At 36.1% G+C, this 17,716-nt stretch overlaps 1 protein-coding gene across 2 annotated transcripts in view; it reads right to left on the bottom strand.

Moving 5' to 3' along the window:
• Positions 1–17,716, bottom strand: part of LOC121411453 (myotubularin-related protein 8-like) — a 46,645-nt gene that overhangs the window by 16,657 nt on the left and 12,272 nt on the right. For both annotated transcript variants that reach the window (XM_041604203.1, XM_041604211.1), the window contains exons 2-8: positions 10,639–10,755; positions 8,347–8,509; positions 4,462–4,619; positions 2,718–2,846; positions 2,266–2,400; positions 1,492–1,624; positions 1,017–1,126 (exon numbers count right to left, since the gene is read on the bottom strand). In XM_041604203.1, coding sequence (XP_041460137.1) covers positions 1,017–1,126; positions 1,492–1,624; positions 2,266–2,400; positions 2,718–2,846; positions 4,462–4,619; positions 8,347–8,509; positions 10,639–10,755 — 945 coding nt within the window. The remainder of the gene's footprint in view (positions 1–1,016; positions 1,127–1,491; positions 1,625–2,265; positions 2,401–2,717; positions 2,847–4,461; positions 4,620–8,346; positions 8,510–10,638; positions 10,756–17,716) is intronic.

Genomic DNA, 17,716 nt, shown 5'->3' with positions numbered 1-17,716 from the left:
ACAAATAAGCATCTAAAATAGCTCAATGATAGGCTGGTAAAATGACATGTAATATAGCATAAATATGAAAATTACTTTGTAAAATCACTATCAGTGATCAGTGTTTAGAATTATGGTGCCTATAGTCTCGCTCTGCAAGCGAGACAAAATGAGCCCATATTGCTGTATTTAAAAGATAACACTAGCACCCATGAATCAATCACTCCTGATATGTAGGGGTTGTGAAATTCTGAGGTCACCTTGCTAATTACTCGTATGATAAAAAGAACATAAAAAGAGTATAAAAGTAGATTTAAAAGGAAAATGAAACCTTTGGAACAAGATAGCTTGTGTGAAAACAGAAAAATCAAAGAAACAGATCGATGCAAGTTTGAGAAAAATCAGACAAATAATGAGAAAGTTATGAGCATTTGAATATTGCAATCACTAATGCTATGGAGATCTTCAAATTGACAATGCGACAAAGATGTCTGATGTCACTTGTGAACAACTCTCCCCACTGCTTTAGTATATATTTCACTTAAATTGCATATTTTATCACATCTATCAGTAGATAATGTGTTCTTTCTACAGGAGGGCCTGTAATACAGATTTTTAAAGAATACATCATGGATAAAGAGTTTGTATCACCATAAGAAAAAGCAAAAAGAGAAATTTTTAGGGTATTTACAGTCCATCAAAGGGAAAGTTGTTCACATGTGACATCACACATCCTTGTCGCATTGCCAATGTGAGGATCTCCATAGCATTAGTGATTGCAATATTCAAATGCTCATAAGTTTCTCATTATTTGTCCAATTTTTTTCAAACTTTCTTTGTTCCTATTCTTTGATTTTTCTGTTTCGACACAAGCCTACTTGTTCCAAAGGTTCCATTCCCCTTTAAGTTGCAAACAACTGTGACAAAAAGACCTTCACAGTTACTACAGAGTATGAATATTTATTTCTTAAAGTTAAGAAGATGTTCAATATATAAAAAAACATATTTACTGAATCTATACAAACCAAATTATTTACCTTGGCAATGAATAATGATGTATCTAGTATAGCCTTGATGTGCTTCATCCATTGGCTAGATTCTAAACCGCTCAAGAATGCTTCCATAGAAGGATTCTTTAACTCACACACTGTACACATCAGAGAAAGAGAGAGAGTGAAAAAAATAAAACATAAAATGAACCCAAAGTTTAAATTGCCCTGTAATTCATATTTAAACATTCTCTTTAGCATATCATCCTACTGATATTATAGTAAAGGGGGAAAAGGCATACTGTATCTTAAAAATATCTTTAAAAAGGGTATTGTATTGAAACATGAATTCATTACCCTTTTAAAAATCATCGGGTTCTCATCCCCTTTATTCTATTTCTTACTCTTTTTCACACAGTAGGTTCGTAAACATAACTTAGAATAGGTAAATGACTGTAATACTTAGATAAGTGTTTTATCAATTGGACATATTATCCAAAGTAATGTTGAAAGAATCACTTACCGTCAATAAGCTTCTGCAAACTGCTCCTCATCACATGTATATTTTCTATTCCTAGAAATTTGAATTTGATGTTGGTATACACCTCTGTTGACTCATACCCTTTCCCTGAGGCTTTGTTCACCATCGCATTAATCTAGAAAGAAATAATTTTCACTTATTATCATTGATCATTTATTGTTTATTTCCCAAAACTTCTAAATTCTTATTACATTGTATATGTACTTACCGTTTCATACAAAATCTAATCCGAACAGCAATCCAATACAAATACAAGATACAAGTTTGTAGTTGATTAAGGTTGATTCATAAAACAGTTCTATATGCAATGCCAGAGCAAGCCATTTCAGTTATATAATAACCACTATGACGTCTGACCTTTGACCTGAAACCCTAAAAACTAATCAGGTCATAATTACCCCTACATGTATATGGCATAAGCTGTCAGATTTTGAAAATAAAAACATATTAGTAATGTCTCTGGCAACTACATGTACATGTATGTACCTACAGCAAGAATAAGCTTAAAAATATGCAGTTACCATGGCAATGTAGATAAATCACAAATGCATGTCTTGCGAATCTTCATTCTACAACAGGTGTGTGCCAAGTACATTCTTGAATTCTTCAATAAAGAAGGTACTTAATATACCTCAAAAACAGTTCAATCTGCCACAATTGCAACCGACATACTGCCTTATCAAAGCTCTCCTGCAGGACACATACATGTATCAATTAAACCACTGTTCATGAACCAATAACCATTGTCTTTCTTACCTTTGGCCTAGTATCAACAATATACATGACATCTGACTTTGGATTTGTCTTTAGGATAGCTTGTAACATCTCTTCATCTTCCACACAACGAGCACTAAACCCTGCCAATGGCTGACTACATCGACACATGGCAGCCTAGTGATACGAAGAAAGAAAACAAAAGGGGTCTGTCAAGCACTGTACAGTTGAGACCATGCAACATGGCTCCTAATTATTAGCCTTCAAAAGGTTTGTTGTTTAACCAAGTTTAAAGTAATACGTAAAAACTGCTTTACAGTAGAGGCTACAAACAATGTACGTTGATCTTCAATAAATCAAATAATTGGCAATTACAAGTCCTATCTATTATTATTATTTATCTCTCTCTCTCTCTGAATCAAGAGCTATATTCAATTCATTTATATTAGGATAAGATTTGGAATAGTTTAAAAGAAGAAACACAACAAACTTACATTGTTTTCTCGATGTAGGTATGATAAGACTGGTAACCTGCCTCTACTCCTGAATCTAGAACTCCCAACTAAGACTGGTGTACTCGCATATGTAGGGACATACAGAGTTCTTGAATACGTGTCACAAATCTATATTAAAACAAGAAAATTACAAGACAAGGTGAAAAATATTGGAATTATGTAACCTTGATATTCTTGCTGCATATGTTGATTGGTGATTTTGTTTATGTCATCCGTCAGATCTAAAATTGCTTTTAACTATAGCATGGTAATGGCACTGACAATAATTGAAGTTCCACAAAAGGGCCTGCCAGTGAACCATCATCATGTGATTTTTTTTCAGGGGTAGCATGGCAGTCGAGGCAGGTAAAGATGACATTCACCGTCAAATACTAATCTGCAGTGCAAACCCTTCATTCAAATTAAGGGGTCTGAATATGCAGCCTACAATACATGTACCTCGTGTACTGAAGGCCCTCTTGCTCAAGATATTGAAACAGGAAACTGTGCTGGTCTTCTGTGAAGACCCACTTGTTGATCAAATTTTCAATCAGGGTTTGTGCCTACAGACTTGTCAAAGCCCTCAATTAGGCACCTTACTAACATCCTTGCCACATCTTTTAGCAGAAATCCTGCTCTGAATCCGCCGTGCATCTTTCACAACTACTTTCCTAGCATTCCCACTGCGTGCCTGTGATGGAATGTGACGATTAGCAATGACAAGGTTTCTGCAAGATTCCTACCGAATTCTTACAGGAAAGACGTGGCTCTATCACTGAGGTGCATTCACACAAGAGCTGGTCCCTTATCTTCCTCATACAAACAAACAATTGGTGATTTAAAATTACTAATACACTCCCAGCAAATCACATGCAAGGATTTCAATAGCTTTAGGGACAGTGATTTTCCGCGATCGCGGAAAACGGACGGAATTCACGGAAAAGGCCTTTTGAAACGGAAAGTGGCATTTCAAACGGAAAATCACGGAAAACGTATTTTCCCTCAAAATAAACAGAATAGCAACAGAAATTACTCCAAAATAACAACAAAATGAGAATATTAAATGGCCACAAAACCCCAGAAAACACGATCTCACTTCGCTACAATCATGACAATTCACACATCGTGATTGCTCTCGACATCAGCACACTCGATAGTACCCCGCGCCCCGGCCGGGTTGAGCTTCACATCGCTTCAGATCGCTCAACTGCACGGTCGTGTGTTGCTGCCCTCTACGTTTGAAGATGTAACAGCACGATATCGTGGTCTTAAAATCCAAGATGGCGGATTGGCAAAAGTCGTTGACTGATGATAACGATGTCCAAAAACCCCCAAAATTATCGATGAAATTTAATTTCACCGTAAAATAATGCTAATTATGTGAAAGGTGAGGATGTATGCATGCTAAATCAGTTTGAAAAATCATTAAATACACCCGCATAGATCCGATTAGAACGGATTCTATTGTGTTGTTGGTACAGTAGCAGATACAAATTTTGGCCAGTGCGAGTGTATGCGCTGTGATTTTGCTATTCAATGTGTAAACGGAATTGTCACTTTTCCGTGTGTACAAAGTCTATGGGGAAACAGAATTTCCGTTTTCTGACGTGCTGAAACGGAATTTGAGATTTCTGAAACGGAAAAGGCCATTTTTTGAAACGGAAAATCACTGTCCCAATAGCTTATAACAATAGTCACTGAATTCAGGGAATATTTGTTTCATGAAATGCTTCCAGAGTCTTACCTCATAATTCTTGTTAATGGCTGTGCTACACCAATGTTCATTTGGAATACCCATGCGTGCATACTCTGCCTGTAGATCAAACTGATCCCAACCTGTTACCATAGAAGGTACAACAGTAGCTGACTTGTAGTGGAATGCATACAAGTCTTCAAGCTCAGCTGTAAAAAAAAATAACAAATTGAAGAAAAAAAAACAAACACAATTTGTTACCAGTAATAACTGTTACAGTCTTACAGATTTTATCTCAACATATAATTTGTTGTACATCTATATTCAAGTTCCAATTATTTCCCGTCTTTATCAAAAGCGTCATTGATAAAGTTTCAAAATTCTATCAATGGAAGGAGTCAAATAAAGTATAAACCATGGGAGTAAAAATAAATTATTTGTTTGGCCTACCCAATGATTTTAGCAAAATCTCTATAATCTTAATTTTATGATCTTTTGTCTTATTTCATTTTGTTTATTAAAATCTTCAAAATTGCAATGTTCTTTCAAAATTATTTTTGAAATGCTTAGAATGACCTGAAACGTACTCTACTTTAGTCAAAAAGTGATTTTGAGCATTTTGAATTTTTGACACGCGCGCATGACCTCCAGGTGACTTTTGATGACATGACCTGATGACCCTTGACCTGAAATTGATGTGATGTAAATATTGTTAATTTTTGATAATTGATAATGGAGATATGATTGATAATGTGATTTTACAAAATGGCGTCTAGATGACGTCATCATGACCTTTTGACCTTGAAAAGCTTATTTTGGCATTTCCATGACAGATCCAATTGATGACATGAAATTCAATGAAATTGACAATGTCAAATTTGAGATATCTTGGCGACAAATATGTAGTCATTAAAAATAAATAAAAAGAAAAAAAAGAAAATTCTGACGAAATTAAGAGGTGATCTGTCCAAGACAGACCACCTAAAGTTTTGTTTTAGCACAATTACATGTACATGCCCAACCAAAGGAGCATCTTAATTCTTCCTAAACATTATTCTAAATATATATTTAAAAGAAAACATAAAAAGGAAACAATATTAGGGCATGAGTAATGGCATTAATTTATAGTACCTCATTATACTTTACAATTGTTAACAAGGAAATTTCTATGAATTATTTAAAATGGCAGATAGATGCATGAATTTCAAAGATTGGAAATGAAAACAGTTAACACATGTGGCAAGATGATCAAATGCAAGTCATGCCAAGTATATTTGTACATGCAGGATTCAGGTCTAAGGACTGACTGTGAATGTGATTTGTATTGACTGCACAGAGTCAAATTCGTTTTCAGACTGAATTATGGGGCCCCGGGTTGAACAATTCCTACTGTATAGTGACTCGAAAAGGTAGGTATGAAGTTGAACCACATTTTCCAAGAGGATTGTGTTGAGGATGGAATCATAATGAGCCTATCAATGTAATAAATCATGACATGTAACTCATACAAGTACTGTACATTAAGATACTTGTCTAGCGTACAATAGCTTTAAAATTAAGCAGTGAGATACATGTACATAATGAATCAGATTCTCCTTTTTCACTTCAGAAAAAAGAAATCATACTACAACACGAGTTCATGTATATCTTCATGGTACAGTATTAACTTTAGCAATTCAAATTCTGTTTAAATCAGCAAGAGGCTGCACTTTAATACTACCATGAGAATACTTCTGAAACCCTCGCAATTCTTTAACATTCCTAATAACAAATCATGTGCTTGTATCAAACAGTACAGGCACATTTTGATGGCGAAAGTGAAATATGGAGAAAAAGGCTTTCACACTAGAGCAAAATTTCATGATTTCACACACACTGTGTTAACACTTCATAATTTCCAAAGAGTGATAGCCAGGGGGGCCACTTACAAGGCAAGATGATGCTAATACCCGCATCATGCATGCATGGATGGCATACATGTACAAATATTGGTGCATGAGAGCCCCACTGTACACGTACATGTATGTATGTTTTTATGAATATATTGATTAGCATTTATTACCCTTTTTACACAGGATTTTCTTAGCCCCGGACTATCGCTAACCCCGTACTATCCTTAACCCCGTACTATTTTTTTTCCTTTTCACACATGCCAAATTGTAATTGCTAACCCCGGATAAGGAATGCTTGCTTTTTACACACGAAACTCGCTAACCCCGGACTAGTGTTTTTTGTCGATCATTCGTAGTACAAGTACTTCACTCGTACACTTTTTAGACACGCTAAAATTTCCGTAACCCCGTACTATAGGTGGGGCTAAATTGCCATTTAGCCCCACCTATAGTACGGGGTTAAGCTTAGCCCACTTTCGTTTTACACTAGCGATCTTAACCCCAAACTATTGCTCTTAGCACCGCACTTGCTGGGATAACCCTGCTTTTTTGCAGGGCCAAATAATCTCATACTAAAGGTGGGGTTAGCCTACTTTGCAAAAATGCTGTGTAAAAAGAAAGTGGGCTAAGCTTAACCCCGTACTATAGGTGGGGCTAAATGGCAATTTAGCCCCACCTATAGTACGGGGTTAAGGAAATTTTAGCCTGTGTAAAAAGGGTACAAGAGACTTTACCATCAACACTGACATTTTGACACTGTTAGGGTATATACTTGTACAATGCGTTTCTAAGAAATGCATATTCTAGAGGAATCTGGCCCGACATGTACAAAACAAGATGAGCATTATAACCCTTGTCCATATGCATGCAAATTGAGGATGGTGAATGTTATTAACATGACATCATTGACCAAACACCGCCTCCATCACTACTGAAGGGGGCGAATCGATCTGTTTTGGGGATTGAATTACCAGCGAAACTGTATGCACAGCTATGATGGACTTGTGGTTAAATTGGGATCACAAAGCCGACTGCTGTCCATCATTCAATACACAGTTTACATGCACAGGTATTGAAAATGCAAGAAATTATTCTCATTCATTACATTTCACTTCATTTTAGCAAACAAAAAAATGTCATATTTTCGAATATCTAAGTCATGCATAATATTTTTGGAAAAGATTTGTTAAAGCATACATCCAATTATTTTCGAGTGTGCTATTGCTGTGCTGATCATTACTATTTATTGGTTTGTTGTGACATGTGGTGCTCCTTTGCACCTACATGTACATGTATCTATGTGACATAATTATTTGTTTCAATAAAGGCCCTTAAAACACACATATTAAGACTAAGTTCATACTAAAGATTGCACTCTGGATTTTTCATCCCATCAGTATTACAGTTCATCCTTTCAAGGATTGAATTTACAAACTTGTAGCTACATGTATGTATGTGGAGTATTGATATAAAAAGTGAATTTACTTTTATATTATATACCAAACTTACTTGTGCATAAAGTACATGTATATGTTCAACGTGTATAGGCTGAAGCCTGAAATCAATGGAATTTAACAATCCAAACTATCAATCAACACTAAATATGCACACAAAACCATATGATGAATTAAAATGAATTCGAAATAAAAACAATTCAAGTACCCAGTAAACCCAAATAATCAACAAACAATGACTACTCAATGACAAAGAAAAACAGCAATAATATCAAATTTGAGTCCCGGAGAATTTAAAAGTGAATTGAAAGCAATGCTGAATATTAAAAGTAAAATGAATAAATAAATAGATATATATATAAATAAAAATAAATAGATAAACAAATAAATAAATAAAATAAATAAATAAATAAAATGAAATAAAAATAAAACATCAACAATATCAATACCAATAAATTAAACATTCAAAGTGGTTAACTGCTGCTTGGTTAACATGAATATAAATATCATAAATTATTATTTTAACAACTACCCACACAAGTCTGACAACAATCTTCCATGTAAATTTTGATGTACATGTATTTACTCACCTGGATTTGAGAGCTTCTGTAGTGACTTGTATAGCTCTTGGCAATCTTTCTCTCTGGGTATAACAAAGGTTGCTGCCTGGAAAGTCTTACATCTGATCTGAAGAGGGGCTCCTGCCGTTGTCAAAGGGAGCTTCTCTACAAACCCAATATGCATATGAAGGATCTGAACGTGACACAGGGAGAGAAAAGAGAAGGCACAAAATCTACATAAAATGCAATTCTATTTTTGGTTTGTAGCAAGATGTACATGTACATGAATAAAAGAAGCAAGCATTGAATTATATGATACAAATTCATGTAAATTGTATGTTTAACTGTTAAAAAAATGACAATTAATGTTGTATTGGTTGTTATCGATATCTTGATACATAGAGGAGAATTCACTGAGCAAAATGCCGAAAATTTCATCAAAATCGATTAACAAATAAAAAAGTTCTTGAAGTTTAAAGTTTAGCAATATTTTGTGAAAACCGTCGTCATGAATATTCATTACATGTAGGTGGGCTGATGATGTCACATCTCCACTTTCCGTTTTCTTATGTTATTACATAAAATCATAATTTTTTCATTATTTCATACTTGTGTAAATATGTCTCCCTTATAATGAAATCAGTTGCAGCAATAAATATCTAATGCACTAAATCAGTTGTCAATCCAATTTTTCTAGTTCTTAGAGGAAAAAATTGAATATACCTAATTTCATAAAAATACACAATAAAGTACATTTAAAATTGAGATACATGTTATTGTTGATTGTATAGTCAGATGGGTAGATGGATAGACGGACGGATGGACAGACAGATAGATACATGTAGATAGATAGATAGTTTCCAATACTTGGAAAAAACATGTTTAGGTTGCTTTTCAAGACCCCGTGGTCACGCATGGTATCAACTCGTCAATGGAAGTGGCACCCCCCCCCTCCCCAAAAATTTACATGCACTTTGATGGGAAATAGTGCAATCTGCAATAAATCGCCCTTTCTGATTCTATAATTTTGTTTCACTCAAATCTACACAGTAAAACTAAAGTGGATTATTTATCTTCCAGACAGACCAATACTCTGTACTTGTAGGTCTCAAAGTAGTAAGCAATTATCATGATCATCAAAAACTTTCACTACTAGAGTGGCAAGTTTCAACACATTATAAATTTATGCTTTACTGCATTAATACTGCCTATCACATGACTCAAATTGAGACTCCATCCATGAAACTACAGCCCATTGAAAGAAATAAAAGAAAAAAGCTCTCAGAAATAGGCAATAGCCTACATGAGAGAAGGTAGAACACTAGAACTGCAATGAATGATGTCTTGGGTATGTACATGTATATGAAGAGGGGGAGGTGGAGAAGAGATTGAAGGATAAATGCAATACAAAATGCCGGTTTATTTTCAATATGTCAAATTACCAATTTTGTCTAGTATCATTTGGTCTACCATGAGTTTGTCCTCTATCCACATGGTTTAATTGCCATTTCGTCCACTCACCATTTCATCTAATAACCAGTTGGTCCAATAGCCATGTAGTCCGTATAACATTTTGTCTAATTGGACAGTGTTAATTGGGCGAAATAATGAAAATAAAATGGATATTAGAACAACTGGTTATGAGACAAAATCGTCACAGACAAACTGGTGATTAGACAAATTGATGATTGGAAAAAATGGTTATTGGACCCAATGGTGGTTAGACAAAATGTTGATGGACGGAATGGCATTAGACTACATGTAGACCATGCAGTGAGTGGATGAGTTGGCAGTAGACGAATTAGCAGTTAACCAAAATTCTTACATGGCTACAGTCACTTTTTGCAAATTTGTCCAAAGGTGTATACCGGTAGTTTTGTGCAGTTTTCATTCAATGCTGGAAGTGCTGCCTATATGTTACAATGCACCAGTAATCATGATAACAATGATGGTGATGATAATGATGTTGGTAATGAATATATTGGTGGTGATGGTGGTGATAATGATGGTCGTGGTGATGTTGTTGTTGGTGGTGATAATGATGTTAATGATGATAATATTGGTATTGGTGGTGGTGGTGGAGGTAGTGATGACGATAATGTGGGTGATGGTGATATTGGTGGTGGTAAAGATGGTATGGTAAAGATGATAATGATTCTAAGGATAGCAACCAACAATGAAAAAGATGATGTACAGCATTTTGAAAAGCCCCTTCTTACAGGAAATTCAAAGGTTTTCAACAAAGTATACCTGTATATCAAATTTCTCCAGCTTCACAAAGAGGCAAAACAATCAATAAAAGAATCTTGTGTACAAACTTACCCATGTTTCTTTCTTGCCAGCGGGATCCACAAATATCAGATGTGTAGCAGTCAGATACAGTGTGCCTGAGGATGGCTTGCGGGAATTGAAACGATCCAACAGACGAACGTTCTCGATCTATGAGAGATTGAAGTTGAGAATTAGTGGACAATTTCATCAAGTGCAAGGAATTGGGTAAATAAAGGTCTATCATAAATTATAACGAGGCTTCTACTACACAAGTCCATGTTTACAGAGATCTTTCTCAATACATTTTATAAGGCATTTTGTTACATGCAGAAATGTGTTGGGTTTTTTTTTACTAATTAATATGAACATATTGGAGAATCAGAAAAGTATCCTCTCAGAGGGGGCTACTCTAGGCTGAAAATTGTATGCTTTGAAAATTAAATTATTTGAATTAATCACAGCAAAAAATAGATATTCCATACACTTCAAATGGAAAAATAAAATCACATTTTTAAGCTTTGCATAATTTCATCGAAACACTTCTACAAGTCAAGAATGAGAGCTGACCATGTCATCTCCCTCTTTCACATTTTCTATTATAAACTCTTTACCATTAGACCTTTTTACCATACAAAGATTCGAATAAATGTATCTTTCCTGAAAACTTAAAATTGGAATCCAGATTATGTGGTTGTTGGAATGTCTGACAAGCCTCTGTTAGGTTTTCATGTTGGTACTAACAATTAACTTTTGTTTAAAAAGTATGCAAAAATAAATATTTCAGTATTAAAATGGGACAGTGTTCTGCTCCAATAATGTCAACATATACTTGGCAACTGATTTTAGATTGCGATTATTTGTAATTTCTTTCATTACAACTGAAATCTTTTTTAATAAAAACATGTTAAATACCTGTATGAAATGTAATTTTTTTATATTCTTATTATTAACAGGAAAAATACCAAATAGCATGGAAAATTTCCCCATCTTATACCCCTTTCACAGTGAGAGCCGAAGTGGAGTTAGTCCGGAGTCCAGGAGGAGTTACTCCACTTTGGAGGGCAATATGAAAATTCTGAGATTAGTTTGATCCAGATTCAAAGCGGAGTACTCAACCCACTTCGAGAAGAGGGTTACAAACGGATTTACTCCGCATCTGAAATGCGGTATGCGCTTATCGTTGTGATCTCGCCACACGTATGACGCGAACTCGCTTGGAAACCATGGCAACGACTGCGGATACACCGCTGCGGTGCTTGCCAATATGAAAGGGGGTTTAAAGTCGGTCCGCAGTACAAGCGGATCAACTCAACCCGGAGCTACTCCGGAGTAACTCCACTTTGCCTTCACTATGAAAGCGGTATAAGATGGGGAAATTTTCCATGCTATTTGGTATTTTTCCTGATAATAATAAGAATATAAAAAAATTACATTTCATACAGGTATTTAACATGTTTTTATTAAAAAAGAATTCAGTTGTAATAAAAGAAATTACAAATAATCGCAATCTAAAATCAGTTGCCAAGTATATGTTGACACACAAGACCTAAAACAATCTGAATTTCATTGACCTCATGTTTGATGTGTCAAAGATGTTTGTTGAAAAATGAAAATAAAATGGGCTAGATGCAGCGTTGAAAATAAACGGGAGCGACAAGCGATTCCGTTCTTGTGTGCTTTAGGATCACTCTCGCAACTGCCTAAAGCTGCTGAGTATGGTTTGACTCCCAACATGAAAATATCTCCCGTCCAGTCTCCCATCCAAACTCCATAGCAGCAAGGCCAACGCAGCTGCAGTTTTTACTTCCATGCATTGTCGCTTTCTGACGTGTAACTGAGTGGAATTTTTAGAATCATAGGTATGTCACTTCAGAAAAATGCGTATCCAGTTTCAAACTCTGATATCCCCGGATACCATTTTTCAAAACGCTGCCTGGCAAATTTGCGAGAAAATAAGATCAAGAACTCGGAACAAAATCCCAGATTTTTTCATATTAGCTTATTTTTAGGCAACCCAACTTCTTACATATGTATGTAAATCTGAACTAATCCACCGAGTGCTCTGGAAATATGGCACAGATTCCACAATTTGAAGGGCGAAAATTATGATTTTCAGCAGGAAATTTTGGTAGCAGTCAGGGCAAAAGAATATACATGTGTTGGTGGCTTTGGCACTAATGAAGTTTCGCACCAGCCTGTGTTGCAGTGATGATTGACAATGAGCTGTGCTGTGCTCAGTGGCTGTGCTGGCGTATCTTAGCTTTGAAATAAGTTGACATGTTCAAGTTAATGTTTGCTGTCAGGTTTCAATGCATTTTTATGAAATAATTTTCAAGTGAGTTTTCATAAAAATTTGATGAAAACTCACTTGAAAACGAGAAATTAAAAATTATGAAAAGGATTCCTCTACATGCAAGTACAAATTCTATTCAAATACCTAATCAATTTGATGGACAAAATTGTATAAGTAGAACATCCAGTTAATTTACATGTAATACACAAGATACAAACAATAAACAACAATACATTCAATAATCATTTAACAATTAATAACAATGAAGAAAAATAAATAGCAATTAAATAAACAATGTTAAATGATAAATTAATTTTGTAAACAAGCAGGACAAACTGCCATGCGAAACCATGCGCTGAATCATGAAAAAATAATGGCTCTCGAAAACAGAAAATAGCTCTTGTAGAATTAAAAATGGCTCTTAAAATTTTTCAATATGGCTCCCTAAAAATATAAAGTAATTTCAACACTGGCTAGATACTACCCCTGCTAGGCCATATTTAATGTTAAACTGCTTTACGATGTTACCTGTAAAATCTGCTGCACAAATTTTAAGAGGATATAAGAAGAAAGTTTGTTTTATTATTTTTCCAAAAAGTGATAAATTTGTGTACTGTACTCTGTACACAACATAATATACATGAAAGTACCTTTATTAATACAAGGATGCAATGTTTGTCTGTTTGTTTCCCGTAATTGTTTGTTATAAACAAACTTTGCAATCATTATACACTGTAGCTTTGATCTCACTAGTATTAGCCATAATGTTGGTGGTACTGGACCAACAATTTACATATTTTCATATTCCACTGATGTAATTTTACAATACGCATATACCGATTCAAAATGTGTCTACATGTATTGCAAGTTCCCCCAAGTCTGCGCAGTCCCCCTTGTCTGCGCACACGCGTATCTGCGCGATTCTAGTAAAAGAAGATACGCAACCAACACAAACTTTATACACATCAACATATAGACAGATAGGCCTATTCATTAAACAATATGACTCAAAATGGTTGAAAAATAATGAATTTCATGTGACGGCCTTAAATGCAGCCTTTCTCATCAAAATACAGTACCAGAATCGTGTGCAAAGTGAATGGGTACGCAGACATGGGGTACCATTTTTTTTGTTCAATCTGAAAATGACTGCCTGAGGTTTTTTCCAAGAAAAACCTATATTTCTTTCAATTTTTTATGAGATATTTGGTACACTTACTCATAATAATATAAGGAACATTATTAACTAAAAGATTTTGTGACATAAAAAGAAATTCATGTTAAATCTTAACTCATTTTCGTTAGGTGCGCAGACTTGGGGACCGCCATCATACCACTGTTTTTCATTTAATCATGTTTATGCATAAGCTGCAGAATGTAGCTAGATTTAGAGTCTCTTTCTTTGGGTACCGGTACATGGGATCTAAACAAAAATAATGTTTACATGTATAAAAACATGTATTTCCAGTATAGTGCAATATGCAATCTCTAAAATGCTGGTTCATTGGGCGTGGGGGAGCCTTATTCATTGTGAGATGTGGTCAATATGCCTACGAATATGTCCACGAATGTACATGTATGTCGTTCAGTCATTGTAATTATTATAATGTGTATACATGTACATGTATGTTCTGTCTGCAGGACAGCCTGTGTCGTCTCCCATGTGATGACTCACAAACGGCATGCACCATTTCTAATTTGTTTTTGTGTCATGGGGTAACACAATGAGTGTTACATGCACACTAGAAGAGAGAGAGTGCAAGAGAAATAGAGAGACTGAAAAGGAGAGAGAGAGAGAGAGTGCAAGAAACTGGGTAATAACACTGTGTGCGATGTACATGTATGCTGAGGTAAGGGGCACATTGTTATGCAGGTTTGATATAGGGTGGATTGTGTATTTCCCAGAAAATAGTGGGAAATATACAGGGGAAATGTTTGGATTTTCGGTACCCATTGTTAAAACTGAAGTATGAGTATTATACGGTACCTTTGCAGGTAGGCCCATATAGGCATATACATTTCAGCTGAGGAAAAAATTACTGAAATTTGCAAAGTACTCTGTTCTGAATCCACAACAGTGGATAGCACAATCTAGTGTTTTATTATTACTACCTGACATTTCAGCTCCAAGATAAAAAGCCCAAAATTGTACACACACCCGAGTTGGCAAGATTTTATATACATGCATCAATGTTTTCCTCCAGACTGCTGCATGTACATAGCCATAGCCTATAATGAAAGACATTGCCATATTCCATGCCTACATGTATATCAGAAATGTGCTACTGTAAAAGTGACAATGTGCTTCAATAACTGCCCCCAAAATTAGTATACAAATAATGAATGTTTATGAGTGGAATGGACTATTGCACTATTGCACAAATGAAAAGAACATTCATTATTTGGTTTATTTGACACCTAAAAATAGATTCTTTTTTATATGAATTTTGTGAATTTTGATGCAAAATATGCAGTGCGAGCTCGGTCTGTTGATTATTGCGTACATACAACATGCGCGCTGCAAACACGAGTGGTGTCTGTAGCGTCTGTAGACTGGGTGCGCGCGTGCAATGGACAAAATCGTTTGGATCCAAAATTGCACGATGAATGGATCTAAAATTGCACGGTTGATGACGTCATTGTAAAATGGGCTGAATGATCCATATCGACCAACCGATCAAATGACAAGAATGTATTTACATGTAGGTCTTATAATAACAAATATATATGAGTAGCTACTGACAGACTCTTTTATTTCAGTATGAATGTTGCCCTTAAAAGAAAAAGTGAATTGCCAACAAATACAGTTTGTATTGCAATGCCTGGGGCCCGTTGCAGAAAGAGTTGCAATCAATTGCAACTCTAAAAATCACGCGTAAGTCCCAAATGCGCGTTGTTGATTGGTCTAAAATCAAATTGCGCATGATTTTTAGAGTTGCGATTGATTTCAACTCTTTCTGCAACGGGCCCCTGTTCTCTCTACTAAGTGAGAGGACATACATGTAGCCTGGCCGCGCATTTTCCACCGCAGTTCCGGACCCCAATATGAAAATTCATGACTTGCGGCTTCGGAATAAGAGTACGCAAGAGTGTGAACTTAATCTTTACAAAATTTATTGTGGTCGTTAGGAAAAAATAATTTTGCCGGTACGCCGGATTGCAATTTCTACTTTGCCATTTAGGGTAGAAACTAGTCTACATGTACCATGGATACCTTGATTTTGATTGACTGCTGGGCCATATCATCATTGGCCAAATTACCATTCCCCCCCCCCCCTTGGGGGGGGCACTCCATTAGTGGTACCATGGTGGTACAAGGATGTGGACCTGATGGTTCTGGATTTGAGGGGGTTTTCTCAAATGGACGGGTTTTGCGATTTCCCGACCTGGCATGACAATCCAATATGATGACACAAGCCAGACATACTCAGATTCACTCTTACAAAGCTATTCAACCTATACATGTAGATGCGCCCTGTTTTCATCACTCTTGTACCTAATAACGCATTAGCCTTAAAATCCTGGGGGGGGGCGATTGCACTTACATTGACGAGTGGATACCAAGCGCGACCAAAAAAACAGGTAAAAAAGGATTTTTTTCACCATTATTACGTACATAACATAATATTAAGGGTGTCAAAAACACTAAAATAATGAAAAATGGGTATCTATTTTGCTAGGAAAGCTGTACTTTTTCCCCAACAGTCAACACTACGTGTTTAGAGAACGAGGTGTGGGAGGTGGGGCAGTAATAAACCCAATGTAGGTAATAAACCAACGACCGACATCCATGACATAGTTAAAATATCACTGTCCATATGTACTTGCTTAGGGGTTCAATTCAGGGAAGAGTATCGTTTTGTTTCCAATACTTGTTAAGGGTAGGATTTCACACACCAATACTTGTCAAGGGGTGCATTTTCAGAATATTTGAAAATACTGGTTAGGGTGCTTTTCGAGACCCCATGGTCGCGCATGGTATCCACTCGTCAATGGAAGTGGCCCCTCCGGACTCTACATGTAATTATCCAGCATATAAGAGAGGAATCGACTGCTGCCAAAGAAAATTTATAAATGGGTACACTACATAAATAAATCATAATGTGGTTCATAGTTACCGTGTTTACACATTGACTCGGCTCGGGTGTTGAATCCGCGAGCCGGGTTGAACACTGCGAAGAAGGGATCAGAGATCGCGTTTATACGTACATATAAAAAGGCGAGTTCAACACGGCTCGCGGATCTCGAACGGAAGAATTATGACGTCGCAAATTAAACGCGGGAAATTCACCGCCGGAATCGAATCTTGTCCGTGCGAACAACAACAATGCCAAAAGTGAAAGCGCGCGCAGTGACCTGGTCAAGAGAGTTCGACACGGCTTTCTGTTTACACACGAAAAAATTGCTGAGTCTGACTCGGCTCGCGGGTTGAAACCTACGATTTTGGAGGATCAAAAAAGCCGTGTTCGACACGGCTCGCGGATCACACTGATCGCGTTTACACAGTATAAAATTGCCGTGTTGAGCATGGCTCGCGTGTCGAACCCCCGAGCCGTGTCACTGTGTACACAGTGTACATAGTATGTACATGTCCATGTACATGTACATACAGTTCTCAAGACCCCACATTTCATTACAGTATGCATGGCAGATAATTCCAATGATCCATTGTAGCCAATTCTTTTAAGACTCCAATTCATGGTCCCCTCCCTCTTCCTTCAATGAAACTGCATCATCAAATGATTTCTTTTTAAAAACCTGGGTTTAGTTTTTGGGGAATCTTAAAATATTAAAGTAAAAATTACCCCCATATTGATTCATCTTCCTTTTAGTAAA

Source organism: Lytechinus variegatus, chromosome 1 (genome assembly GCF_018143015.1).
Source record: "Lytechinus variegatus isolate NC3 chromosome 1, Lvar_3.0, whole genome shotgun sequence".
In the NCBI taxonomy this organism is placed as follows: domain Eukaryota; kingdom Metazoa; phylum Echinodermata; class Echinoidea; order Temnopleuroida; family Toxopneustidae; genus Lytechinus; species Lytechinus variegatus.
The sequence above is the reverse complement of the archived record's forward strand: the minus strand, read 5'-3'. Positions and strand labels throughout refer to the sequence as shown.